Source organism: Dromaius novaehollandiae, chromosome 10 (genome assembly GCF_036370855.1).
Source record: "Dromaius novaehollandiae isolate bDroNov1 chromosome 10, bDroNov1.hap1, whole genome shotgun sequence".
Taxonomy (NCBI): domain Eukaryota; kingdom Metazoa; phylum Chordata; class Aves; order Casuariiformes; family Dromaiidae; genus Dromaius; species Dromaius novaehollandiae.
This window is the reverse complement of record NC_088107.1, coordinates 1,775,790-1,801,128: the sequence shown is the minus strand read 5'-3', so window position 1 is coordinate 1,801,128 and position 25,339 is coordinate 1,775,790. Positions and strand designations below refer to the sequence as shown.

The 25,339-nt window shown below is 63.3% G+C and overlaps 1 protein-coding gene across 6 annotated transcripts; it reads left to right on the top strand.

The window, feature by feature from the left end:
• The first annotated feature begins 1,185 nt into the window (after positions 1-1,185).
• On the top strand, positions 1,186-24,808 carry CORO2B (coronin 2B). Of its 6 annotated transcripts, XR_003260849.2 has the most exons (14): positions 10,344-10,460; positions 12,074-12,178; positions 13,275-13,475; positions 19,370-19,486; positions 19,989-20,138; positions 20,246-20,410; positions 20,736-20,852; positions 21,139-21,243; positions 21,581-21,677; positions 22,010-22,122; positions 22,280-22,370; positions 22,556-22,695; positions 23,711-24,076; positions 24,202-24,808. XR_003260849.2 is itself a non-coding variant. In XM_064517843.1 (13 exons), exons 1-13 carry the CDS (start codon positions 1,868-1,870, stop codon positions 23,840-23,842), a joined length of 1,548 nt encoding a protein of 515 aa, XP_064373913.1. In that variant the 5' UTR covers positions 1,590-1,867; the 3' UTR covers positions 23,843-24,808. The 6 variants fall into 6 exon arrangements, 5 of the variants coding, with proteins under 5 accessions (XP_064373912.1, XP_064373913.1, XP_064373915.1 ...); XM_064517843.1 differs by lacking the exon at positions 10,344-10,460 and adding an exon at positions 1,590-1,882 and having other exon boundaries at positions 23,711-24,808; XM_026110756.2 differs by having other exon boundaries at positions 23,711-24,808.
• The last annotated feature ends 531 nt before the right edge of the window (positions 24,809-25,339 follow it).

The following is a 25,339-nucleotide window of genomic DNA, read 5'->3' as shown; positions in this document are numbered from 1 at the left end:
GCACATCCTCCGTCCGCAGCCAGCCCTCTGCTCCGTTCACCGGCTCGCGGGGAAAAACGGGCTATCTGCTGAGCAGAGGTCGTTCCCGGGAGCTTCGGGAGTCAGAGGCGGCTTGTTCTGCCGGTAACGTGATCAGCTCTGTATTAAATGCATTAACCTTCCCCACCCGCCCAAATCCAGCTGGCAGAACGCGTCGCATCTCGGAAAGCAGAGCTGCTCGAGAGCAGCGTCCGAGGACAGCCATCTTCCACAGCCGCCCCGGCGCGCGCTCGTTACCGGGTCCCCGGTGTTTCGTGGAAAGGCTCGGCACGAGAATAAAACTCGGTAATCTTTCATCAGACTCTTGGCTGCATAATCGCCTTATTAAAGGAAATCCTTGTTTATTAGCAGAGTGCTTTTCTTCACGGGGAATGGGAAGCGCATTTTTTTTTTTTTGGCTTCAAGTATTTTTACTGCAGCAGCAATAAAATAATTGTGTGTAAAGTCTAACGGCCGGATAATTCTGTGGTGAGTCTGTATCGTGCTGTCTTCCCCTGTATGTACCCACGAGACAACGGCTTAAAACGCTACTCCCAAGTTTTGCCTCTCAGCTCGACGATGGGGAGCTTCAAATAGGGACAAAAAGCCTCTGTTTCGCAGCCGGTGCGGAGCCCGTGCCAGCAGAGGGGCTCGGTGCCGGGGGGGGGCCGTGCCGCAGCCTCCCCGCTGGGGCTTTTCCGCCCGGCTCGACCGTGCCACGCAGAGTCGGGTGTGTTTGCCCCGGGCCCGATGCTGCCCGAGTCGCGGCGCGGGAGCGCGGTGGCCGTGTCGTGCGTGGCCGCGCAGCTCCGCCGTCGCTTCTCCGCTCCCCGGATTCTCCTAGGCTAAAAAGTCCCTTGTCACAAGCTACAATAGCAGGAAAAAAAATAATCACTTATTAGATAAAATCAGATGTTTCATGGCATTTTTAAAAATAGCGGCTAAGCTAAAAATTCTGAAAATTTTTCGCCGGGCTGGCGCAAAACCTGCGGCTACTGGAAGCGCTGCGCGTGCAGCCGCTCTGCTCACCGGCGCGGGGAACTTGTAGCAGTCCCGACGTTCACATCGGAGAGGGGGAAAAAAATGGAAAAGCGACTTCTTTCCTCCGGCGTGGGCGCCTCGGTGGGGGCAGCGCCGCGGGGGGAAGGTTTATTCGGGCACAGCCGGTCTGGTGCTGGGAAAGGAGCGTTTATTTTTATTGCCTTGGCTGGAAGGAAGCAATCGCCCTCCCGGCCCGGAGCCGGCTGGAGGCCCGGGATCGCCGGCACCGGGATTTGGGGGGTCGCGGTAAGCGGGGGGGGGGGGACCTGGGCGCGGACACCGGTTGCTGTTTTGCTCCGTTTGCACAAGGAGCCTGAGCCAAACCCGCGCAGCGCAGAGGCGGCCCCGGCCCCGGCACCTGCAGCGAGGCCCCGCCGTTACATGCACGTAGTTGCCCGGGCTCAGCGCGGGGGGGGGTGGTGGCAGGTGCCGCCGGGCTCCGGGGACGGCGAGCTCGGCTTGCAAAGAGTTAAAAGAAACCCGGCCTCGTCTCGGCGGAGCTGCATGGCAATTATCCCCCGCGCTCCGGCCGGGCGCTTCCCTTCCCTTCCCTTCCCTTCCCTTCCCTCCGCGCCCGCCCTCTTCCCGGCGCCCTCCTCCCGCTCCCCGCCGGGCCCTGCTGCCTGCGGCCCGGGCGGCTCCGCCGTTGCGGCCGCGGCTCCGCGCTCCCCCCGCGGGCGCGGCCCGGCTCCCCCCGCCCCAGCCCGGCTGCGTGGGGTGGTGGTGGTGGTTGTTGTTGTTGTTTTTTCTTTTTTTTTCCCCCCTCCTCCCTTCCCCGCTGCTGCTTCCCGGCTCCCCGCGGTTCTGCATGACTGTCACCAAGGTAAGGACCCGCCGGGCTGCGGCCGCGGGGTCCCCGCCGCCCCCCCGGGCGCCCCCCCGGGCCGCTCCGCCGCCAGCTCCCGGCTCTGCTGCATTTTTAACCCTTTGGCGCAGCGGCGCGGGCTGGTCGGCAGCGCTGCCCCCCCCCCCCCCCCCCCGCAGCCCGGGGGGGGGTCGGTCGCCGGCGGTGCCCCCGGGGAGGGGGCCGCTGTCCAGGGCCCGAGCTGCGTCTGGGGGACGGGGCTGCACCGGGGTGCTGGGGGGCACCAGGACACGGGGATGGGAGCTGCCCCGGCCGGACGGCTTGGGCCCGGCTCAGCTGCCCGCCCCGTGCCCCCGATGCGCAGGCGAGCGGGTGCCCCAGGGGTTGTGCACCGGGGCAAAGCAGCGATGCCCCCGCTAGCGACCCCCCCGTGGGGCTGCGGCCCGCAACCCCGGGGCTGGGGTGGGTGGTAGCATGCGGCCCGGCAGCTGCGGTCCCCTCTGCACGGGGACGGGTGACAGACTGGCTTTCCCGGTGAGCGCGGGGCAAAGCCCAGCTCCGGCAAGAGCCCAGCTCAGGCAAGCCCAGCCCTGCCTGCAGCGAGGGCGCAGCAAACGGCTCGCGGAGCAGCCGGCGGCGAAGGCACTTGACTTTCGGGTATGCGGCCTGATGTCGGAGGCCAAACCAAGCCCTCGCCCCTGGCCGCACGGTGCAGGTTCGTGGAGCCCGGCGCCGAGTTAATGCACGTGCAGCACCCAAGCACCCCGCTGCCCGCGCGCGTCGCGAAGGGGAACGAGGCCGGCGTGGCTCTGCACCGAGCTCAGGGCGTGCTTGGGGAGGGAAATCCCGGGGCTCGCGGTGCACCGCTGCGCTCTGCTCGCCGCCTCGCGCTGGACATCGCCGACCTCCTGGTTCGGAGGTGGCACGGGGGGACGTGAGCCTTGCACGGCCCGAGCGCCGGAGATGTCGCAGCTCTGGCTTGAGGAACGGGCAGCCCAGCCCAGCCCTGGGGCCGGATCTGCTGGTGAGGAGGATGCTGGGGATGAAGCACTTCCCCCAGGGTGGCCCTTAGCTGATAGCTTGTGTTTTGCCTGCTTAGGTCTCTTTCCTGCGCAGCCACCAGCTTTTGCATTTATTGTTATTTATTTCTGGTGCTTCTTGTGCTGTTGCAAGGCCCCTGCTAGCTGGACAAGTGCACCAGTATTTGTGCATTGAAAAAAGTGTTTCCAGCTCTCCTGGGGGCTGAGAGGGGTTAAAGGCCTGACCCAGAAGGTCAATTGGGTTAAAAACCTGCAAACTTACTAAATCAGAGTGTCAGGTTTAACCCAGGCTGATTAATTTGTAGTGCTTGTTAACAGATTTTGGGTTTTGAGTGCAGATTTATTCAGTGCTAAATTGAGAAAAGGCCTTGAGGTTGCAAGGAAAACATGCTTTGTAGTAAGGTGAAGGACTCCCCTGTTTATTGTCGGGAAAAAACCCCATGTATTATATGCAAACGTTAGGGAACTGGCAATAAACTGAAAGGATCTACAGGGTGTGCACAGGGTGGGCACCGAAGCCCTCATTCACAAGTGCATCGCCGCACCTGCGAGGACCAAGCCCTGGGGGACATCGGCATCGGTCACAGCCCGTCCCAGGGCAGGTGCAGGGCTGCTTTCAAGGTGGTGCTAAGCTCCGCAGCGAGGGGCAGGGTTTGCAAACCTTGCAAGTCTTCCTGGGTCACCTTCATCTTTAGATGAAGACAGACTGGAAAAATTGTGTCCAGTTGCCTACCACCCAAAAAAGGTATTTTAAGGCGAGCCCCAAGCGCGGGCAGGTCACATCAGCAGGGAAAGCTCCTGCACGGGGAGGCAGTGCGGGGGCAGATAGGTGCTGTCAGTACGCACCACGAGCTGGTTTCGTCAGCCCCCGAGCCACCCCTGCGTGCCGCGGGGGGGGGGAAAGCCAAGCAAAGGCAGCACGTCCCCGCACCTCCTTCTTTTGGGGGAGTTCTGTACCCGGGAGAGGAGAGTTTAGTCAGGTTATAAATAGGATGGAGAAGAACTGATTGAAATGCAGGAAGAGCCCACGACTCACGTTGAGGGAGCTACTCGAACGCTGTGAAACCTCTCCCGGGGCTGGAAGCCGACCGTCTCCTCCCTGCGTGGTCCTTCCCCATCTCCAAACAGGAAACACTGGGGGAAGCAGCTCGTGGCCCCCACCAAGAGCAGCCCCAGCAACCTGCGAGCTCTGCCCTGGGGAGGTTTTCTCCAGGCTCTGCAGTAAGGGTCAACGCGGGCCATGTCCTGCAGCTGGGGAGGGGCTGGACCAAGGGGCAGTTCAGCCCAACGTAGCCCAGCTGGTCCACGGCTGCTCCGTGGAGAGGAGGACTTCCATCTGGATGACTTGGTGCCTCCATTCCTTGCTCATCCCAGAGCACGTTAAGGTGTTTAAGATGTACCATCTCATCCGCCTTGCAAAAGCCGTTGGAAATGAATCTTTTTTTTCCTGCTGGGCTGCAGAAACCGTTGCAGCGCTGCATTCGAGCCGGAGCAGCTCGTCGCCCCGCGAGCGGTGCCCGTGCTCCGGCTCCTGCTGCGCCGTGCCTCGCTCCCGGAGACGTGCACGGTGCTGGACAGGACCTGCTGGGCCACCGGGGCTCATCTGCCGTGGACACGCGTGGATTTAAGAGGGCAGAGGTGACAGGCCCGTCACCCTGGCAGTGATCTCGGGCGTTTGCTCGATAAAGCCAGCAACAGCGATCGGCTGCAATACGACTCCCATTTTGATTAAGGAGCAAAACTGCTGTAAAAACAAGCAGCTGGTGGTGAAGCGAGCCGAGGCTGCCGGAGAGGCACCGGCCTCGCTGCGGGGAAGTCCTCCAGCTGCGCTAGGCTGAACCGTCTCCTCCGGCTTTTTTATCTATTAATTGGCATTAGTCATGGAGTTACACCGTCTAGATAACGGCTCATCCTCTTAAGTCAGCGGCTCGACGAAGCCAGAACAGAAACGCAGGGAGGAAATTGCATCAGTGGTCTGCCGTGCTCGAGGCTGGTAAATAAATGATGCAGTCTAACGCGGGCAAAGGGTAATTACCGCGGATGCCCTCGACTGCGAGGGTCCGGTTGCAGCGCGGGCGCCTGGGGCTGACTCTTACGGCCGGTCGCCTTGTCCTTTGCCTCCTCAGCAAGGGCAGATTTAAAGCGCCTGGGGCAAACGCTGATCCACGGAAAAGCTGATGCTGGTTCAGTAGTGCAAAGCTTGAAGGTGCCGGGCCATGTTGTCATGCAAAACGGCTTTACAGAAAATGGGCTTTGGACAGCACAGCTTGACTTCGTTTCTGAAGATACTGCTGCATTTGATGGCGTCTTCTCTATATGTTTCTCTAAGAAAGGGATTTGGTGAAGTGCTGCACGTGCTGTGATGGTTGAAAACCAGCTCCAGATCATATTACCGAAACTCGTGTTGAAGGGGTTAGGTGCAGGCGAAGCAGCTGGAGGCGGTTGCGTGGCACGGGGTGTTGCCGATGGCCTTGGGAGCCGCCGGCCCACGTGCTCAGCCGCGGTCTGGGTTGAGAATCGCAGCCGATGAAAACTGGTTGATGCAAGAATTGAGGTGGGAAATCGCGGGGGGAGCAGAGCAGCGAGGTGGGACCGCGTTTGGTAGCGGGGCGTCCTCGTGCAACGGGGCTCTGCGCCGGGCCGGGGGCCTGGGGACGAGGGATGGTGCCGGGGCGGCACCCAAAACCAGAGCCGAAGCTCCTGAGCTGCTCCCTCGTCCATCAGAGCTCCCAAGCCCTGGGGCTCGTTGCTGTTTGGGCAGACTTTGTTAATTATTAATTGCTGCACATCGATTTGCGTCGCCGGTCTGGGGCGGATGCCCTGCGCTGGGGAGTCTTTCGGAGGGGCCGTTCCGCAGCCCGTGACGTGCCGACACCGTGTAATGGTGCCGGTGCAGCAGCCGGGAGAGGCAGCGGGCTCGCTGTGGTTAGCAGCTGGATCCAGAGGAAAACAAGGCTGTCGGAAATGAATCGCTAATAAAGGACAAAACAAGTCCTCCTTTCTTAAACAGCGACGTTCGCCCCCCCTTAGCTCGGGCGGGACTGCCGGGGTGGGAGCGAGCACAGCGGGCGGCTCCGAGTCCAAAACTGGGAGCTCCCCTTCCCGAAAGCGCTGCTCCCATCAAGGCAACTTCTCCGGCCTGTGGGTTTTGGAGGGTTTTAGTTCTGATTCAGTGCAGCGTTAATCTGTTGCTTCAATATTGTCTCTCCGCAGCCGGTCGGCTGGCCGGGTGCTGTAATTCGTACTGTGCAAAATGCAGCGGCGGGTCACTTTTCCCCCCTCCCCCCTTCCTCCTTTTCATGGCAATTTTATCAAATGATGAATTGTTCGATTCATGACGCGGCCAGCAGGAAGCTCCAGCCGCGGAGCCCTGGATTCCGATCTCCCGAGTCAGTGCGGGGCTGCCGGGATCTGGCAGCAGGCAGGACCTGCGTGACGGAGGCAGCTGCTCCGGTGCCCCGCGGCTCCCTGAATGGGATCTTTCAGGGGCCGGGAGAGACCCGGCCGAGCGCTCGGCTCCCGGGAAAAGGCCACCGGGGTCGGGAGCCCGGGAAAGCCGGCGTGCTGCAAGAGGAGCGGCCGGGATGTCGGGCGGCTCCTCCGCCAGCCCCCGACGGCCGCGAGATTTAACGGGAAATCGGGCCAAACCCTTGAGACCCGAGCCCGGCCGATGGCAGGGATGCGGGTTTGGATGAGGCACGTTGGAAAATCCCGTGGCAGGAGGCCGAGCGGCCACAGCGGCTCTTTGCAACCCATTGCTCGCTGCAAAGCCCGGCCGGGCCGCGTCTCGCAGGGGCATCGCGGGGCAACGCACGCCTCCCGCCCCGGCGCAGCGCGGGAGAATCCCGCAGTGGCATCGCCTCCGCCCCGGAGCCGCCGCTGCCGCCGCTTTTCGGTAACGGGAAGGACCCAAAGGGCAGGTTCCTGGATGGGGGTCACGGCCGGGCGCGGATGGGGGCTCGTGCCGCCGCGAGGTGCCCTGGTTCCCCTGCACGCACAACAGCGGCTGCAAACTCCCCGGGGAAGAATAGCGGCTCTGTGAGCGCGGCGGCAGCTCGCAGCCCTGCAGCGGGCCGTGCCAGGCGCCGCGGCGAGGAGCACGGAGCCCTGCCGCCGCGGCCCTGCCCGCGGGCGCCGATGCTCAGGCTCGATATCGCTGTCAGTAAATGAGGGTTTGTTCAGCCCGAGCTGCAGACTTGGCTCTCCGTCTGCAGAGCAGCGTGATAAGCAGCGGCGTTGCCACGCGGAGCCGACCGGGGCAGCGGGTTGGAGACGGGCCGTCTGCTGCCGCTTCGCCGTCTCCGTTTGCTGGCTTGAAATGCGGCTGTGGCCCGGTTGCGCAGGGATTCCCGAACCCCAGGGTTTGGGGCCCAAAGCGCCTGTGAGTTCCCGGGTATAACACGATGCTCAGAGTCGGCGTGCAGCGATTGCATCCGAAAGCACGTCGATGCCCGGCGCTCTCGCTGCTGCCAGCCCCGTGCATTCCCGTGCCCGGCAAAGCGCTCTCCCGCTCGGAGCATCTCTTGGGAAGTGCCTCGCCTGCACTCGATCGGGAATAAGACGTCAAGGCCTGCTCTTTGCCTGGGGTATTGCACAGACGGCAGCGTTTTGCGGAGGGGCACGGAAACGGGCCGCGGGCGCCGCTCGGGGGGTTCGGCACCAGCAGGGCCCTGATTTCCCGCAGATAACCGGGCGCTCAGCGACGCTGGCAGGAAAGCGGTGTTTAATTAGGAGGGGTGTCTTGCAGCTGTGTCCCGCCCCATCGCTCGCCTCGCAGCAGCTGTCTCGCGGGCTCAAGCCGCCCGCCGCCCTCTCACTTGCAGTTCCCAGCTCGCGGGCAGCAGCTGCTGTAACCCCCCCCCCAAACCGCTCCTTCAGCCCCCCCCTTGCCGAAGGGGCCGGTGCAGGTTTCTGCAGCGCTGCTGCCTTGCATGAGGCACGCGCGGCTCCACCTTGGCATTTGCAGAAAAGCCGAGTGCTTTTAAGCACGCAACCGGGATGCTAAAAGCACCAAAACGTCGCTGCTGTGAGCACGCGCGTGTGGCCCCGGCCGTGCTCCGCGCCGTCCCCGAGGGGTTTGCAGCTCCGCGCCGGTGCACTGCAATGCCCTGGTGAGGGGAACGGCAGTGGGGTGAAGCGCAAAGAAACCTGCTTTTATGGCATTATGTGCTAAAATCCAAACAGAAGGCAACAGGGAAAAGGCAAACTTTAAGGCTCTGGCAGGCGGAGTAAAGAGAAATGGATGCGAATAAGGAGGGCGGCCAGCGGATCTGTGCTGGACCACGGGAAAGTGGGCAGAAAGGCCGGGCGCTTCGCGTGCCCCTTCCCAGGCGGCTGCTGGGTGCTGGCGGCTCATCTCATCTCATCCCGTCCCATCCCGGCGCGTTTCCGGCTCGCGGGAGCCATCTGCGCGCTGCCTCTGCGCCCGTGACCTTCCCCTGCTCCCCTCGGTGCTCCGAGCGCGCCGGCCAGGAAGCCGCCTTCGGAGGCTCGAAACCCTCGGAAGAAAGCGCTTGTTTTTCTTCCTGATGGTTTTTTTTCCCATTCTCTTTTGGAAAAAGTTTTGTCCCCAGCTGGGACAAACTCCCGAAACAAGCCGCGCGATGCTGCAAGCCGTCCCGGAGCGCAGCCCCGAGCCCCGGCCGTGGGCTCACTCCCAATGCCGCGCCGGGGCTGGGGACCGCTTACCAGGTACCCCACTTTTTATTCTTAAAAACATCGGATCCTGGCTGGAAGCAGCTGCTGCGGTCGGGTCTCCCGGCTCGGCCGCCCGGGCGGTGTCGTGATGCCAGCGCTGCCGCGAGCTCGTGTCCGTGGCGCGGTGCCTGGTCCGGTTACTGCTCGTCTGGGGATGTGGAAAGAGACTTTTCCCCCTCTTAAGCTTCCTGAAAACCTCTGAAGTTGAGCACAAGCCTGCAGCATTTTCCCCCAAAGGAAACGTTATCCCGAGAAGGTGCAGAGGGGGCAAAGCCCCGCCGTCGGTGCCGATGGGCCAGTGCGCTCTGGGAAGGGGAAATTCCCGGGAAGTCAAACCCGGGGAAATCCCAGGCGCTTCTGTCCGGGCTGGACAGGGCTTAAGCTGGCAAAATCTTTTCGGAAACGTTGGTGTGTCTCGCGTGCTTGTGCAGAGCATGTTAATGCAATTAATAGCTGCAGCACGAGGCTAACGCTCCTCGCGAGCCGGATGAATGCGGAGCTCCCTTTCCCTGGGGAAACAGCCCCGGGGGTGCGGGATGCCCGGGTCAAGGGGAAATGCGCCCCGTCCTCGCCCGGGAGCCGTGGGAACGGGAGCTGCTGCTGCTGTGCAGCATCCTCGTAAATCCCCCAAGAGCATCGCTCTGCGGCCGGCTCGGGATGCCTCCGTGGGTGCCCCGCGTTGGCCCCGCCGGCCCCCTCGTCACCCCCTTCCTTGCAGCCCGGCGGCGGGGCGAATCCCGCGGCCGTCACGTCTGCTTTCGTGGCGTAACCTTGGCAACGGGACTGCAGGGCATCCCGGCTGGCTGCCGCCGCTGCCCCCCGGCCCCGGGTGCTGAGAACGGGGCAGCTCAGCGCAGCCGCTCCGGCGGAGAGTGGGGCGGCACCCCCCGCGGCAGCACCCCTCCAGCCCGGCCGCTTCCCAGCGGGAGCCTGGAGGCGGCGGAGCCGAGGGAGGAGCCGGCGGCCGGGATGCTGCCCGCCCGCCCGCCGCGGAGGAGGCTCTGCCGGAGCGGGGAGCCGGGGGACGCGGTAGAGCAGATCGGGGGGCGGAAGGTAGGTGCAAGCCGGCTCCTGCCTCCCCCGGTGCCCCTGCTCGGCCGCAGCTCTCGCCCTCGGCCGGGGACGATGCTCCCGCGCGCCCGCTGCATCCCCGCGCTCCCCCCCCGGCGCCTCCTTTCCCCGGTTCTTCCATTTTCGGGTGAGGCTGGCAGGGCCCCGGAGATCCCCGTGTCCGGCCCCCGCTCACGCCGGGTCCCAGGGCGGGTCGCCCAGCTCCGCGTGCCGGTGGCGTTGGCCTCTCTCCGAGGCCGGTGCCTCCGCGGCCTCGCCGGCAGCCCGTTCCCGTGCCTGGTCCCTGCCGGACCGCGGGGCTGCCGGAGCCCCAGCCGCGCTCCCTCTTAGCGGGTGTTAAACCCGGATCAGGGCTGCGAACGCAAGCGAGGGCCTCGGCCGAGCCGTGCCTTGGGGGCAGTGGGGAATCCGGACATCCCGAACTTGCCGTGGGGCGGCAGGGGCTAAGTGACATCTTCCCTCCCCAAAAGCCTCGTCGCTCTCCGCGCCGCGGGATTGGTGTTAAAATGAGGAACGGGACGTGCCCAAACGTCAACCGCACCAGGCTCGTTAGCGTGAAGCCGTTAACGTGAACAAAAGCCGTTTTCAAGGTTGAATTGAGAAGCAGCAGAGCATTAGCGTGCCGAGGAGATTAAAATCAGCGTTTGCTCGGCTCTGCTCTCGGTGCAGGGAACAACAAGCATCGGATGACTAATTCCGCAGGCCGGGGCTTCTCCGCGAAATGCAGCCGTTCTCTGGGGCAGCCGGCGCAGAAATCGGTGACGAACGTTTTTGGGGGAAAATGCAGCGTAGGTGATGCTGGCGCATGGGATACGTGTGCAATGCAGGGGGAGGCAGGGGGGCTGTCGGGCAGGAGTCCCCCGTGCTGGGAGAGCCCCGGGGTGACAGGCGTGCCGGGGACGGGTTTTGGCTGTGGCGGGGGCTGCAGGAGCGCGGGACCTGCGGCGCGGTGGCAGGCGGGGGCCGCGAGCCGCCCTGGCCGGGGCGGGTTCGGAGGGGCTATTTATAGGAGACGTAGCTCAGGGAGGGATTACAGCCCGCTTCCCGGCCTGGCCGCGTTTTCCGGCGCCGCGGGCGCTTCTCTTTGCAAGCTCGCTGTCCCGGCGGCTGTTGCCAAGGCTCCCGATGCTTGAAAAGATGCATTTAAAAATAAACCCATTGAGGCGAGCGCTGCGCCCTGCTGCTGCCGCGGGAGAGGCCGGAGCTGCCAGGATGCCGGGAAGAGCCCGGACGGGGGCTGGGTTTGCTCCTGCTTCATGGTTCCCGGGGCACTGGGGCCGCTGGGATTTGCCTCTCCGGCCGCATCCTGCGGGAAGCGAAGCGGGACGGCGGCAGGGACGGGCTGCTGTGCCCCCACCGGCACCGGGATGCCACCAGCCTCCCTGAGCCGGGACGCGGCCCCCGACGGCTCCCTTCGGCGTCATCGCCCTAATCCGGGGCTGGCGGCGAGGGAAAGCCGCCCGCCGCCTGCCCTACATCTTGCACGGCGGCTTTGGCGAAGGGCTGCTTCTGCTGGCGTTTTGCAAGCCCACGCGAGGCCTCGGCTCGCAGCACCGTCCCCACCGTCCCCAGTGTCCCCGGCATCCCCGGCACTTGCCTCTGGCTTTGGGCAGTGGCATGAGCGCAGTGCAAGGACAAATGCACCGTAGCGCGCTCTGGATTGCTTCTGCCTGCCCGTCCTCCACAAAATCCTTCCTGCAAAGCAAAAAATCAGGCGAAATGCTGCTTCCCTCCGCCCGGCCGGAGCTCGTGCCCTGGCCCAGTGTCCGGGCACGCTCCTGGCAGCGGCACCGCGGCCAAAACGGTGGGAACACGGCACGCAGCAGCTACCCGGCACGGCACGCAGCAGCTGCCCTCCGATGTTATCGGAGGTGCTCCGCTGCTGCAGGTTTCGCGAGGTTCGATATCGATGCTGAGCGTCCGGATTGGGGATGCGATTTATTTTATTACCTTGCTTCGAAGTGTTTTATAGCGTTCCCGCTTTTCATTTACGGCCTGCTCCACCAAAGGCGGAGGAGGAGTTTTGTAAGGAAGGGCAAAACCAGAGTCCATGAATAAAGTGGAAAGCGAGTGAGTCCTGGGAGTGGTGGCACGTTCGTCTGATCCGCGGAGATGGATGAAAATGACTCCAGTAAATCAATAGTATTTTCTTAATATCTCTGGGCCGTTGAGAGCGAGGTGATAAAATGCCCATTAGTGTCAGCAAAATACAGAGAATTGCTCAAAGAGCAAATCTTGTGAAAACCGTGCGTTGCAGGATTGCAAACACTCTGGAAAGCAGCTCCCAGCATTGCTGGGTGTTGCGGACCGCGTGCCGGCCGGGTGCCCGGTGCCCGGGATTTTAGCGCAGCACCGTTGGGAAGGGGCTTCACCGCGTGTTTTTCTTTTCTCCTTTGTCTAGAGCCGAGAGGAGGGTGGCTGTCGGGGCGAATCACCTGCAGCGGAAACAGCGGGCTCCAAATACAACCAAATCTTTGGGAAACTTGGGGCCAGAGCCCAGCAAATGGTTAGTGAGGGAGGGAGGAAGGGAAAAGAATTTGCAAAAAGCCCAGGCTTTTCTTGTCCCCGTTTGAAAGGATGCTGCTTTGCACCGCCGCCAAAACGTGCGTTAAACAAAGGGTTTCGGCTCGGGCTGGAGGAAGCAAACGCGACGTTTCCCTTTGAGCCTGGAGAAAGTGGGATGCAGAGGCCTGGGTCTGCGCAGGAGGTGCCGCTTTTGAGCGCTGCTGCTCTGCCAGGGTCGCGGCTGGGCTCGGCGCCCCGCGGCTGCTGCAGGGGTCGGGGACGAGGCCGGGGACCGGCCGCGCGGGGCTGTCTCCTGCCCACCCGGCCACGGAGCACCCGGGCTCCGTGCAGGACGCGGGGCTGTTCCCGGCGCGGGAGCGCACGGCTAGAGGAGCGACACGGGGGCGTCGGGAAGAGCAAATAGCTTTGAAAAGGAGAATGCGATAGCGCTGAAACGCTGGCCGCGGCGCCTGCGTGGGTGGGAGAGCGCGCCGAGGTTTGCAGCATCACACCCGCAGCGAGCGGCACGATGCTCTGCTGCTGCCCAGGCCGGCGGCACCGTGCGGCATCGGTCGCTGCGGTACCAACGCTGCGTGGCACGAGGCCACGGCCGTGCAGAGCGGGCTCGGGCAGCAGTGTCACGTGCAAGAACGGTTTGATACGCGCTGCCTGTCTGAGTGCTCTCGTCCTGCCCTCACGCATGCTTTTATGTAGTTCAGGTTATTCGGATTCATCCGTTTCCAAGTCATTGCATTAAAAGCCTTAATGCACTTGTCATATGTGCATAAAGTAGTAGTGCTGTGTGTAGGCAGCCCCTTTTGCAAAGGGTATCGGCTTGAATTTTGCAGCAGTATGGAGCCTTTTAATGCCTTTTGTGAGTCTCATCTTCTCGAGGGTGTTTGCAAAGCCATACTGCTCCTGTACTGCCCCGCCTGGGCAGAGCTGTACGGGAGCACGGGTTAAGCCGGCCGAGAGGGAAGGGGGATTAAAAGCAGCGGGAAAGCTCGAGGCTGGAGCATTGCAGGTCGCGTATGGTGTTAAAGGTGGGGCGGTTTCGGGCGGTGCCGGCGGCACTGACGCGGCTCGCTCCCCCGCAGATGTCGTGGCGCCCGCAGTACCGCAGCTCCAAGTTCCGCAACGTCTACGGCAAAGTGGCGAACCGGGAGCACTGCTTCGACGGCGTGCCCATCACCAAGAACGTGCACGACAACCACTTCTGCGCCGTCAACGCCCGCTTCCTCGCCATCGTCACCGAGAGCGCCGGCGGCGGCTCCTTCCTCGTCATCCCGCTGGAGCAGGTACGTGCTCGGCCCTGCGAGGCGTTCGCGCGGGGAGGGGGTTTGCAGCCGGCTCGACAGACGGTGCTTTTCTTTAGGGAAAAATGAGCCATGCACTAAGTTTTTCTTTGCAGCAGCATTAGGCATCTTGGAGGCGGCGTGCACCGGGCTCGTCTTGCCCGTGCGTCCCCAACCCTCGTGCTCAGCGTCACAAACAGCCTGGGAGCAAGAGCAGAGCTGCAGACCGATTTCTCTGTTGCAAAATCCTGGTTATGGCCCATTCGGAGGCCGGATCCCGCCCGGGCACCCGGCTGTGCCTCACCCGCGGCAGCGGGTCACGGGCTGCCCGCGCTGCCGGACGCGCCGGAGGGGACGTTCCCGCGAAACGGCCTTATTTAGGCTGAAACGGGGGGAGAGGGGGAGGATGAAAAACGCACCAGCGTGCTGTGATCGGCATCAGCGCCCTGCCTCGGCGCCGGGGCGGAGAGCCGGGCTCGGCGGGCTGGCGATGGGGCGTACCGGGGCGGCCGCCCTCGCAGCAGCCGATGCCTGGGAAGTGTTTGCCTTGCGGAGGGTCCAGATTGGGGTTTATAGCTGCAAAGCCGCTGTGCAGGGGAAGCGCGGACCCATTTCCCTGCTATCCGCCCCGTTTGGAGCACGCACGTGGTTTCCAGCAAGGCCGTTCACGACGTCCCGGTTTCGGCTCTTGGCGTGAGCTCCCCAGTACCTCTGTGCATCCCTCCTTCGTGCAATTTTAAACTCCTGGAAATGCAGCTGATGCTTCAGAAACGGCCCCGTGGGAACGCGTGCCGAGCGCGGTGCCTGTCAGGAGCCGTCGCTCACGGCCCAGCGCCCGCGGCGGAGGCAGAGCCGCGTCTCCCGCCGACGAGACGCCGAGCGGCAGCAGCCTGGTGCATTAAATAAATATCACCTCTGCTTTGCTTCCCGAGCCCGAGCGCCCGGGGCTGCGCTCGCCGCCCTGCTTTCGGGGTTCTTCCCATCCCACTTTCCCGTCTCCTCTGAATTTTCCTGTAATTTCTGGAGCAGAATCAGCTACAGATGGAAGAGGCTGTAATCAGCGTTTTAATTGCAGTGCACAGCTTGACTCTTATTAATATTCTAAAAACCAGGAGCGTTAGCTAAGCGTTCAGCCCGCCCCAATCTCCACCGCTGCCCCTTTCCCCATTGCAGCCGCCGGCGGTCCGGGCACCGGTTGTCGGGGTCCCGGCTCCGGAGCTGCTGCCGCTGCTCCACCGGGATCATCGGCGTGGAAATCCCCCGGCAGAGCGAGCGCGGGGACGTTATCGCCCAATAAACGCCGGTCAGAGCAGACCTTGGCAGCCCCCGTCGAGTGGCTACACGCGCCTTCGTACGATTTAATAATTCCTTTTTTTTTTTTTAAATAGGAACTGATTAGCTCATTAAGAGTAAACTAATTTTCTTTGGAAATCAGCAGCCATCTAATTAATTGGCATCCATATTTAGCTGAACATAATTAAGGTAACCTAGATACTGCGGATCCATGCAGGATTTGATTTGCTGCCATCTCTCCTTTTTTTCCGATCTCTGCCCTCTGTTCCCGTCGGAAACCTGCTTCAGAAACCCCCCGCTCGATGCGTCGAGCCGCAACGCGTTTGCACGCTGCGGGCCATATGCTCCGCTGCCGGAGCCGAGATGCCGGCTCCTTCCTGCCCAAACGCTGCCGCCAGCAAGATCAAGCCCGGCTCAGGCCGGGTGGCTTTAGGCGGCCGCTGCAGGCTTGCTCTAGCCATCACGTCAAATATTGCTTTTATCCGATTGCTGGTCGTTAACGTTGGGTAAATCTTTTCTGGCGTGTGCACGGGTCGCTTTGCTGTTCTGCAAACAGCCCCCTGCTTTTCGCCTCCCCCCGTCGGCGGCAGTGCCGGCGGCGCACGTCCCGGGGCGCATGCGATGCCCTCGGGATGCTGCCTTTGGGCTCTGCTCGGATCCCGGTGTGTTTTCCCCTTTTTGGCAGGGGAGAGGGAAATTTTGAAGAAACGAGCCCGCGCAGGGGCTGCAGCGCCGTGCACGGAGATGGCCCGGAGCGCACGGAGACGGCACGAGGTGCACGGAGACGGCACGGGGTGCACGGTGCTCCCGCCGGCTCCCTGCTCGCCGGGGCTTTACCAGGCGGGAGCAGCCCGTGTGCCCGGCGCGGCTTGCACTGCCGGGGCAGGGTTTGTTTCTCCAGGGGCACCGGTGATTATTTTACGCTGCCGGAGGATGTTACCTGGCTGCGTGACACGAGGAAGCAGAGAGCACGGGGGGGGCATCGTTATTTACGTGCAGGAAGCTGAAATCCCAGATTGTGCTGCTGCTGGGGCTGCTTTTCGTAGCCGTGCTCAGCTGGGGCTTGCAGGCGGGTGCATTGCACGGTTAATGCACCTCCACAGGCTGCCTGAGCTCCCCATCCACCCGGGCTCGGCCCGGCTGCAGAGAACGGGCAAGCTCATTGCATGGTTAATGCACCTCCATAGGCTGCCTGAGCTCCCCATCCACCCGGGCTCGGCCTGGCTGCAGAGAACGGGCAAGCTCATTGCATGGTTAATGCACCTCCATAGGCTGCCTGAGCGCCCCGTGCACTCTGGCTCGGCCCAGCTGCAGAGAACGGGCAAGCTCATTGCATGGTTGAGGTGTCTCCATAGGATGCCCGAGCACCCCGTCCACCCCCGCTCGGCCCGGCTGCAGAGAACGGGCAAGCTCATCACACGGTCAGCGCCCTCCCTTCCCGGGGCTCTGCGCGCTGGGGCAATTCCCCGCGCCCGGCCGCTCGACGCAGGGTGCCCCCCCCCCCCCGTGTCCGATGTCCCCCGGCTCCCTCGGGCGTTCCCACCATCGGCCCTCGGCAGGGGAAGGCGAATGTCACCCCGAGGGACGCTGCCGCGTTCGCAGCCGCGTCTGCAGCGGTGCCGGGGCTGCCCCCTCTGCCGGCGCAGCGGGGACGGAGCACGCCCGCGCCGGGAAAAGGGGCTTTTTGTTGCCGGCAAACGTGGATTTATTTTTCATGTCTGCAATCCAATTTAACGGGGACGTTATATGGGCTTTTGTGTCTTTAATTACCAAGCTCGATCCTGGCTGCCGCTTTTGTGGGGCGGATAAACGCCGCCGGAGCCGGGCTTCGGGTCTCGGTCCGTGCCGACGGGCGCGTTGGATGCGCACCCCGGGCTGGGTATATGGCTTTATATATACCTTATAACTTGCCTGTTCTGACTAAAGGAATAACTAAGTCCTATAAAAGTCGATGCAGTATTTTATATTTATATTTTATATATATATATATTTATATGGGAAGTGGCCTGATAAAGGCAGGGCTGCTCGCGTATCGGAGTGCCCCGAGAGCTGGCGTTTGCCGGGAGAAGCCCTTGAGATGGGCGATAGCGTCTCTCCTGGGGAAACCGAGGCACGTAGCGGGTCAAGGGCTGGTGGCACGAAGCGGAGGCCAAGGCGGGATCACGGACCGACCCCCCGGCCGGCGCAGAGGGGCCCCTTCCTCCGCACGCGGCTGCCGAGGTGTGCGGGGTTTGTGTCCCCGTCTCGCTGCGGTTCCCACTGCTTCCCGGGCAGAACCGGCTCCCCTGGAATAACCTTTGCTCAGGGAGGAGCCGGGAATCTGCCCTGGCTCTGCGAAACCTGCTCCGTTTCCTTCGTCTTCCTTCCCCAGCAGGAGAGACCTTTAAATGCAGCAGAAAATGCCTTTACCCCCCTCGGCGCAGCTGCTGCACAAGTTCCTGCTCCGGACGGTGTTAACAGCGTCCTGCTAATGCAGATGTGGACGCGGGGAGGAGGCTGGATGATCCGTGCCGTTCGGGCGGGCGGTGTCTGCTGCCCTGCTTGGTGTAATAAGCCGTAAAGCCACGCTCTGCACCCCGTTATTGCTCAGCGGGCGGGAGGAGGGCGGCACGGTCCCGCGCGGCGTCCGCAGGGGAGCTTGTTTCCCTGGGAAAAGCTGAAGAACATGAAAAATCTGAGTTTTGGGGGTTTTTTATAGTTTTTTGTGGTGCGGTTTTTGCAGTGACTTGGTGGAGGGAATAGGCTGGCGCGGGGCAGGGTTGGGTGCCGTGCGGGGCGGCCGGCCCTGGAGCTGCCGAAACTGCCAGAAAGGTGCAGAAAAATAAATGCTGCTCTCGGGCACTCGGCTGTTCTTGCAGCCAAAGCAACGTTTTGCAGAATTCCTTCCTCTGGAAAACTTAGTTGCAAACCAGCTCTTCCATCAGAGCCGTTTTTCCAAGGGGAGCGTCGTGCCAGTCTCCGTGTTGGGACGGGAGAGGTTCCCAGCTTCGGTTCCTCTTCTCCCGCTTCTTTCATTAAGGGCTTGTCTTTGCTAACGATGTCCCTTGAGCTACTGCAGCTCATGCACAGCTGGTCGTGCTCCTCCTCCAGCCTCGCTTTTCCATGCTCCAGGATTTGGGTCTGGGATCAAGACCTCGGCTGGGTCCCGGGGCCGTCGCTTTGCCGGAGCCCTCGCACGGCTGAGCTGTGATTCGGGTATGGACAGGCATCCGGGGGGGCAGGAGGGGGGGCGCGTGGCTGCTGCAGGTGGAGGGGTCCGAGGGACCGTCCCGGCCACGGCACCACCCAAAAACCCCGGCAGCTTGGCAGAACCATGGCAAAAACATCCAAAATATCAGCTTGGCTTTGAAGCCTAAACTGCTTTATAATAGGGAACCCGGAGGCGATTGAAGGTCCCGGGTCCCCAGAGAGGCGGCGGCTCCATCCCGCCCATCCATCGAACCCGGCCCGACGCCACTGCGATGGGCCCCGACGGGGGTTGAAGTCGCCCCGGCAGCTACCCGTCGCCGCGGTGGAAGCGAGCCGGGTGCCATATGGGCAGGGAATTGGCCCCGCGCGCCCTAATTAGAGCGCGGCTCGTCGGGTAGGAAGCAGCCCCGCATTAAGCGCTCGCCACGGGCCCGCCGTAATCCCGCGCCTGGCGCCGGCAGGGAGTTCACGCAGGTCTATAAGCGACGTCCCGGGGGGCAGGGGGGGGCGGCTGCCGACGGCCCCGTTACCCAGGCCGCGGCGGGGCTGGATGTGCCGGTTTGCTCACGTACCGGCGGTAACGAGAGCAGACACCCAGCTTTTTTCCTGGATAACCGCGGTGACCCACATAACTAATTCCCGCGCGCGTTAAGGCCAGCCGCGCTCTCCTTTTATATACGTGCCGTGTGCGGAGGACGGCTTGGAAGGGGTTTATCTGAGTGGGAACTGGCTTTTTGCTGAGCAAATAAAATAGGAAAATAGGGGAAAATGGGGCTGCGTGGGGAAACGACCCGGAGGCCCAGCTGCCCCGCCAGCAGCGGGGACACCTTGAGCTGCTGCTCAGAGCTAAGTTTTTACTTAATAAGCAATAAGTCGGGAGGGGTTTTGTGTGTGCATATGGGCCTGGTGTTTTCCTTCTCTGCTAAGCTGCTCGCTTTGCTTCCCTGCACCGAGGGGCCGGGGCCGGGGTGCCGCAGCTGCGTTCCCGAGCGCGGTGCCGGTGCCGAGGCGCCTCGTCCCCTCTGTGTGCCGGAGCCGGGAGCTCGGTGCTCCGAAGGTCGGCGCTGCCGGTGCCGGGAAAATTTTATTTATAAATATTTAGCAGCTGTGTCGTGCACCGACCTAGTCTGCGGGCGCCGGGGCGAGCTCATGGCCGCGCAGGGCTGTACGGGGAGGATGCGCGGAGCAGCGAGCCGGCCCGGGCAGGAGAGCCATCTGTGTGCGTGTATATATATATATACACGTGTATATATATACGTGCATGTGTGCCTTGATCAGAGTCACTTCCAAGCTGGGAACCGTTTCTCGCAGCGGATCTGGCGCCTTGCCCACCCGGGGCCGCTGCAAAGCACCGCGGAAGGGCCGCCGCGGTCGCCCACCCTGCTTCATTCCCCTTTTCTCGTCCTTAATTGCAGACCGGTCGGATTGAGCCCAACTACCCCAAAGTGTGCGGCCACCAGGGCAACGTGCTCGACATCAAGTGGAACCCCTTCATCGACAACATCATCGCCTCCTGCTCCGAGGACACCTCCGTGAGTAGCGGCGGTCCCGGAGGTCCCAGCCGGGAACGCCTCCCGGGAGCGGCGGTTGCCGCTGCCTCTGTATTTTCTGGAGACGTGTCCCTCCCAAAGGGGACCTCGGAAAAAGCCTCGGCACGAGGGAGCGGGTCGGAAAGCGGAGCCCGGGCTGCTCAGAAGCAGGGGCTTGTGGCCACCCAGTCTGGTACCGACTCGCTGCGGGGTCGTTTGGGCAGCGCTGACCCCCCCCCCATGTTCACCCCCAAATGCACAGGATGCTCCAGCTCCCTCCCGGCGACCCGCCGCAGGCGTCACCGCGTTTAGAGCCGGTTCAGGAAGAATGAGCTGGGGCTGCTTAGTTGCAGGGGAGGGGGATGCTTAAAGGCCTCCTCCCGCCCCAGCATCCCGCTGGTGCTGCCGCCGGCCCGGCAGCAGGACGGGGCGCCGGGGCGGTGCCGGGGCGGGATGCGGATGCGGATGCGGCGGGCGGCCGACCGACCGGCGCGTCGCCCCGCAGGTGCGGATCTGGGAGATCCCCGAGGGCGGCCTGAAGCGCAACATGACGGAGGCGGTGCTGGAGCTGTACGGGCACAGCCGGCGCGTGGGCCTCGTCGAGTGGCACCCCACCACCAACAACATCCTCTTCAGCGCCGGCTACGACTACAAGGTGAGCCGCCGGCGCTTCCCGGGGCTTTTCCCGGGTTTGGCAGGGCTCTGCTCCCCCCGGGGCCGCGTTTCCCGCGGGACGCATCCTCACCGGGCCGCCGGCCGCAGGTGCTCATCTGGAACCTGGACATCGGGGAGCCGGTGAAGATGATCGACTGCCACACGGACGTCATCCTCTGCATGTCCTTCAACGCCGACGGCAGCCTCCTGGCCACCACCTGCAAGGACAAGCGGCTGCGCGTGGTGGAGCCGCGCTCGGGCCGGGTGCTGCAGGTGAGGCGCCCGCCCGGCCCTGCTCTGCACCCTGCTTCCCCCCGGGGCTGGCCTCGGGAGCGGGATCCCGGGGCAAAACCCTGCTGAAACGTGTCAGCGCATCGGCCCGCGATGCCGCTGCTTGAGGGCAGCGTTTCGCGTAGGGCAGATCCGTGCACGGCTCTGCTGCAAGGAAGCACCGTCTGCTTCCACCGAGCTGAGCAACTGGGAGGATTCAGCCCTAGGCGGAGGAGCTGGAGGCTTTGAATGTATTAATTATAAAGACATGGGGAAAAAGCAGCAATTAGGAGAGAGGGCCGGGTGACGGGCGCGGGCTGTCTTGCAGGAGGCCAGCTGCAAGAACCACCGCGTGAACCGCGTGGTCTTCCTGGGGAGCACCAAGCGGCTGCTGACCACGGGCGTCTCGCGCTGGAACACGCGGCAGATCGCCCTCTGGGACCAGGTGGGCCGGGGGCCGCGGGGGGCTCGCGGGGCCGCGGTGGCGGGTGCACGGCCGAGCGGGGAAAAGAAAAACACCCCCAAGCCCCCCGCCCCAAAAGCCCCACTTTGGGGCCCCGGGCTGGGCTCCTGCCGCGGTGCAATGCCCCTGGGGCTGGGCAATGCTGCTGGGGGGGGTGCAATGCTGCTGGGGGGGTGCAATGCTGCCGGGGCACCCGGGGCTCATCCCAGCCCTGCAGCATCCCCGCCTCGCGCTTCGCGGTCTGTAAAACGCTTCTGCTGTCGTGCAGGAAGATCTGGCCATGCCCCTCATAGAGGAGGAGATCGACGGGCTCTCGGGCCTCCTCTTCCCCTTCTACGACGCCGACACGCACATGCTGTACCTGGCCGGCAAGGTGGGTTGGCTCGGCTGCCCGGGCCGAGCGGCACGCTGCACGCGGGGCCGCTCACCCCACGGCTAAATTTTTGGCTCACGTCGGAATAAAGCATCTCCCGAGCGTGCATGTGCAGCAGGCAGACGGAGGGACCGCTCTCCCAGCAAATAACGTGTGGGAAAACGTGGTTTTGTTAATTATTGCAGGGTTTTGTTAATTATTGCAGGGTTTCGTTAATTATCACTGCATTTAGGCAGGCGGGCAGGGTCGGATCCGGCTCGCAGCAGGGGCGGCTCCGTCGCGGGCTCCGGGCTTCGCCCAGCGCAGCCCCTAACCCTTCCCCCCCTCCGCGCCGCAGGGGGACGGCAACATCCGCTACTACGAGATCGGCTCCGAAAAGCCCTACCTGAGCTACCTGATGGAGTTTCGCTCCCCGGCCCCGCAGAAAGGCCTGGGTGAGGATGCGGCCGGGCGGGCGCGAGGGGCGTTCGCTGGGGATTTAAGCTCGATTTGCAGCGTTTGCGCTGCTGGGGTTTGGGGTGCCCACGCACTGCTGCGGCACACGCAATGCAATGCCCTGCATGCTGCAAAACTGCCCCGAATAACCACCGTTCCTGCAAATTTTCCTGACTTTTGCTCCATTCCTGCAAATGCACCAGTCTGGCCCCGGTGCTGTGCTCGGTCCCGGGTGCCGGCGGGGCGATGGGCTGGGCGGGCTCCGGGTCTGCGCGCGGCGCTGGGCACCCGCGGCCCCGCTCACGCCGCCCCACCGCCGCCACCGCCGCAGGGGTGATGCCGAAGCACGGGCTGGACGTGTCGGCCTGCGAGGTCTTCCGCTTCTACAAGCTCGTCACCCTCAAGGGGCTCATCGAGCCCATCTCCATGATCGTGCCGCGGCGGGTGAGTGCCGGCCGCGGGGACGGGGCGAGGGGCGCGCGCGGTCGCCCGCCCGCCGGGTGCATCGCCGGTTTTCCGCTCGTGTGTTTTGACCGCAGTGCCCGGCCGAAACCGTGAGCAAATTAACGGGGACACTCGCTTTTCTTTCCTGGGCTTTTAGTCGGAGACGTACCAGGAGGACATTTACCCCATGACGCCGGGCACGGAGCCGGCGCTGACGCCGGACGAGTGGCTGAGCGGGATGAACAGAGGTAGCGCGGTGCTGAGCGCGGGGCTGCGGCCGGGGTACGATGCTGAGCACGGTGCTGAGCACGGTGCTGCGATGCCGATCGCGGGGTGCAGCGTCGGCGGCCGTGCAGCCCCCGGGGCCGGGCGGCACTGCGTTTCCGCAGCCGGGCACCGACCCGCTGCCCTCCTCCTCCTCCTCCTGCCCCAGATCCCATCCTGATGTCGCTGAAGGAGGGCTACAAGAAGACGTCCAAAATTGTCTTCAAGGCGCCGGCGCGCGAGAAGAAGAGCGTCGTGGTTAACGGCATAGACCTGCTGGAGAACGTGCCGCCCCGGACGGAGAACGAGGTGAGCGGGGGGGGGGATGCCCAGCATCACCGCCGGATCAGCACGGACCTGCTGAGGTCTGCGGCCCCCGGAGCTGCCGCCGGCACCGGTGCTGGGTCCCTGCAGCCCCCGGAGCTGCTGCTGCCGGTGCTGGGTCCCTGCAGCCTCCAGAGCTGCTGCTGCTGCTGGTGCTGGATCCCTGCAGCCTCCAGAGCTGCTGCTGCTGGTGCTGGGTCCTTGCAGCCTCCAGAGCTGCTGCTGCTGCTAGTGCTGGATCCCTGCAGCCCCTGGAGCTGCTGCTGCCGGTGCTGGGTCCCTGCAGCCTCCAGAGCTGCTGCTGCCGGTGCTGGGTCCCTGCAGCCTCCAGAGCTGCTGCTGCCGGTGCTGGGTCCCTGCAGCCTCCAGAGCTGCTGCTGCCGGTGCTGGGTCCCTGCAGCCTCCAGAGCTGCTGCTGCCGGTGCTGGGTCCCTGCAGCCTCCAGAGCTGCTGCTGCTGCTGGTGCTGGATCCCTGCAGCCTCCAGAGCTGCTGCTGCTGGTGCTGGGTCCTTGCAGCCTCCAGAGCTGCTGCTGCTGCTAGTGCTGGATCCCTGCAGCCCCTGGAGCTGCTGCTGCCGGTGCTGGGTCCCTGCAGCCTCCAGAGCTGCTGCTGCCGGTGCTGGGTCCCTGCAGCCTCCAGAGCTGCTGCTGCCGGTGCTGGGTCCCTGCAGCCTCCAGAGCTGCTGCTGCTGCTGGTGCTGGATCCCTGCAGCCCCTGGAGCTGCTGCTGCTGCTGGTGCCGGGTCTCTGCAGCCCCCGGAGCTGCTGCCACTGGGTCACTGCAGCCCCCGGAGCTGCTGCCAAAGGGTCTCTGCTCTTATTCCCAACCTGAAAACCCCGCGCAACGCATTTCCCTGCAGCACGAGGCGTCCTGCTGCAGCTGAGGTGCAGGACGCCCCAAAATAGCAGCGTCAGGCTCCTAAAAATTCTGCTGAAAACCCTTTCCCTTGAGCACCAAGGGCCCGGCAGCCCCGGCAGCTCCGTCTCCTCTCCCCGCAGCTGCTGCGCATGTTCTTCCGGCAGCAGGACGAGATCCGGCGGCTGAAGGACGAGCTCGCGCAGAAGGACATACGGATCCGGCAGCTACAGCTGGAGTTAAAGAACTTACGTAACAGCCCGAAGAATAATTAACTTCCCGGGACGTTTTATAAATAAACTTTCTTTGTTTATACTCGCTCTTTAATTTTATTGTATCCACTTACACAGAATATGAGCCAGAAGTCAAGTGACCTGCCAAGAGCCACACGCTAACTGGAAATCTGTCCTCCTAGTCTTGTCTAGCACTAAAAGGCCTCTGCACTCTACCTGGGAGCTGCTGCATGAAGGGAAGCCGGGGCCGCCTTCGCGCCCCGCGTTTTTCTTGGAGTAAGTAGAAGAGCATCGCCTCCTCGAACGGCACCGGCCCAGCGAGGGAAAACGCAGCGTGTCCTCGAGCCGGTGAAGATGGTTTATCGCTATTAACTTTTTTCCTATGCAAACTGTGACGGCAGATGCCCCTGCGTACGAAACTGGAAGCGGATTCGCTCGACTAGCGCGTTTCCAGAAAGGGCTTAGATTTGCGAGCGCTCTCGCCGGGAAAGCAGACGGCATCGCGGATCAACCCGGGTTGCGCGTTAGCCCTCCCGCCCGCTCGGGAGCTCCTGGGGCCCCTCACCGCCGCATCGCGCCGGGCGTCCGCGGCCCGGCACCGCCAGAGCATCCTGGGGTCTGGTTTTGGGCTGAGACCCGTGGAAGGGGGCTGCTCCGGAGGGGCACGTGTGTGTGCATGCGCCCGTGCACACGCGTGTGTCGTCCTCTCATGAATAAACACATGAAAAGACCCTAGGTGCGTACGATCGCGTTGCTGCGAGTTAGGCCTGTCACACGGGGAAAGACACCAAATACTGCTATTTGCCTATATATATCTGCGTGTATATTTTCACATGAATCAGGCTGTTAGACTGCCGCGCGCTGTCGGTGCAACGGCTTCTCCTCCCCGCCGATCTGCCCTGGGCCCAGCGCCGGCCGCGCTCCCGTCTTTGCGTTTGATGTGCTGTCGCCGGCTCTTATTTATGCTACCACGGAATAGTGATGAAATAAAATGTTTTCAGGATACCAGCCCTGGCGCGTGGCCCCGTTCTTTTTTCCGATGGGAACCAACAGAAAGCCCCGGCTGGTGCCACCACGAGCTCCCGACCGCGTTGGCAGGGTCCGGCTGCGGGGCCGAGGGCTGCAGCATCCGCGGCCCCGTGCGGGGGGGGGGTTTGCTCCAGCCCCGGGTGCTCGCCCCCCCGTGCTGGCAGCTGAGGGGTGTTTTCTGCAATTAGCAACTGGGGCTCCTGCAAACGAGGGGCTGGGGGCAGCTGCGCTGGGCTCAGCCCTTTGCACCAGCCGGCAGCAAAAGCTGGGGCTGCACTGGGGGGTGAGGAGGGAGGTTGTTCCTGGCTGTGTTGCAGGAGGCTCTTTGCTGGGGTGACTGAGGACACCAGAACCAGCCCTGAGTTCAGAGGTGGCTTTGCAGGTAAAATATATCCTCTTTGCTTTAGTCTGTGTTTGCACCAGCGCTGTCTTACTGGTGGAAGCGCTGGGTTGGAAAGAGGTGCTGTGGTTTTGTTTTGTTTGCTGCTGCTGAGCAATGTGATGTAGTTG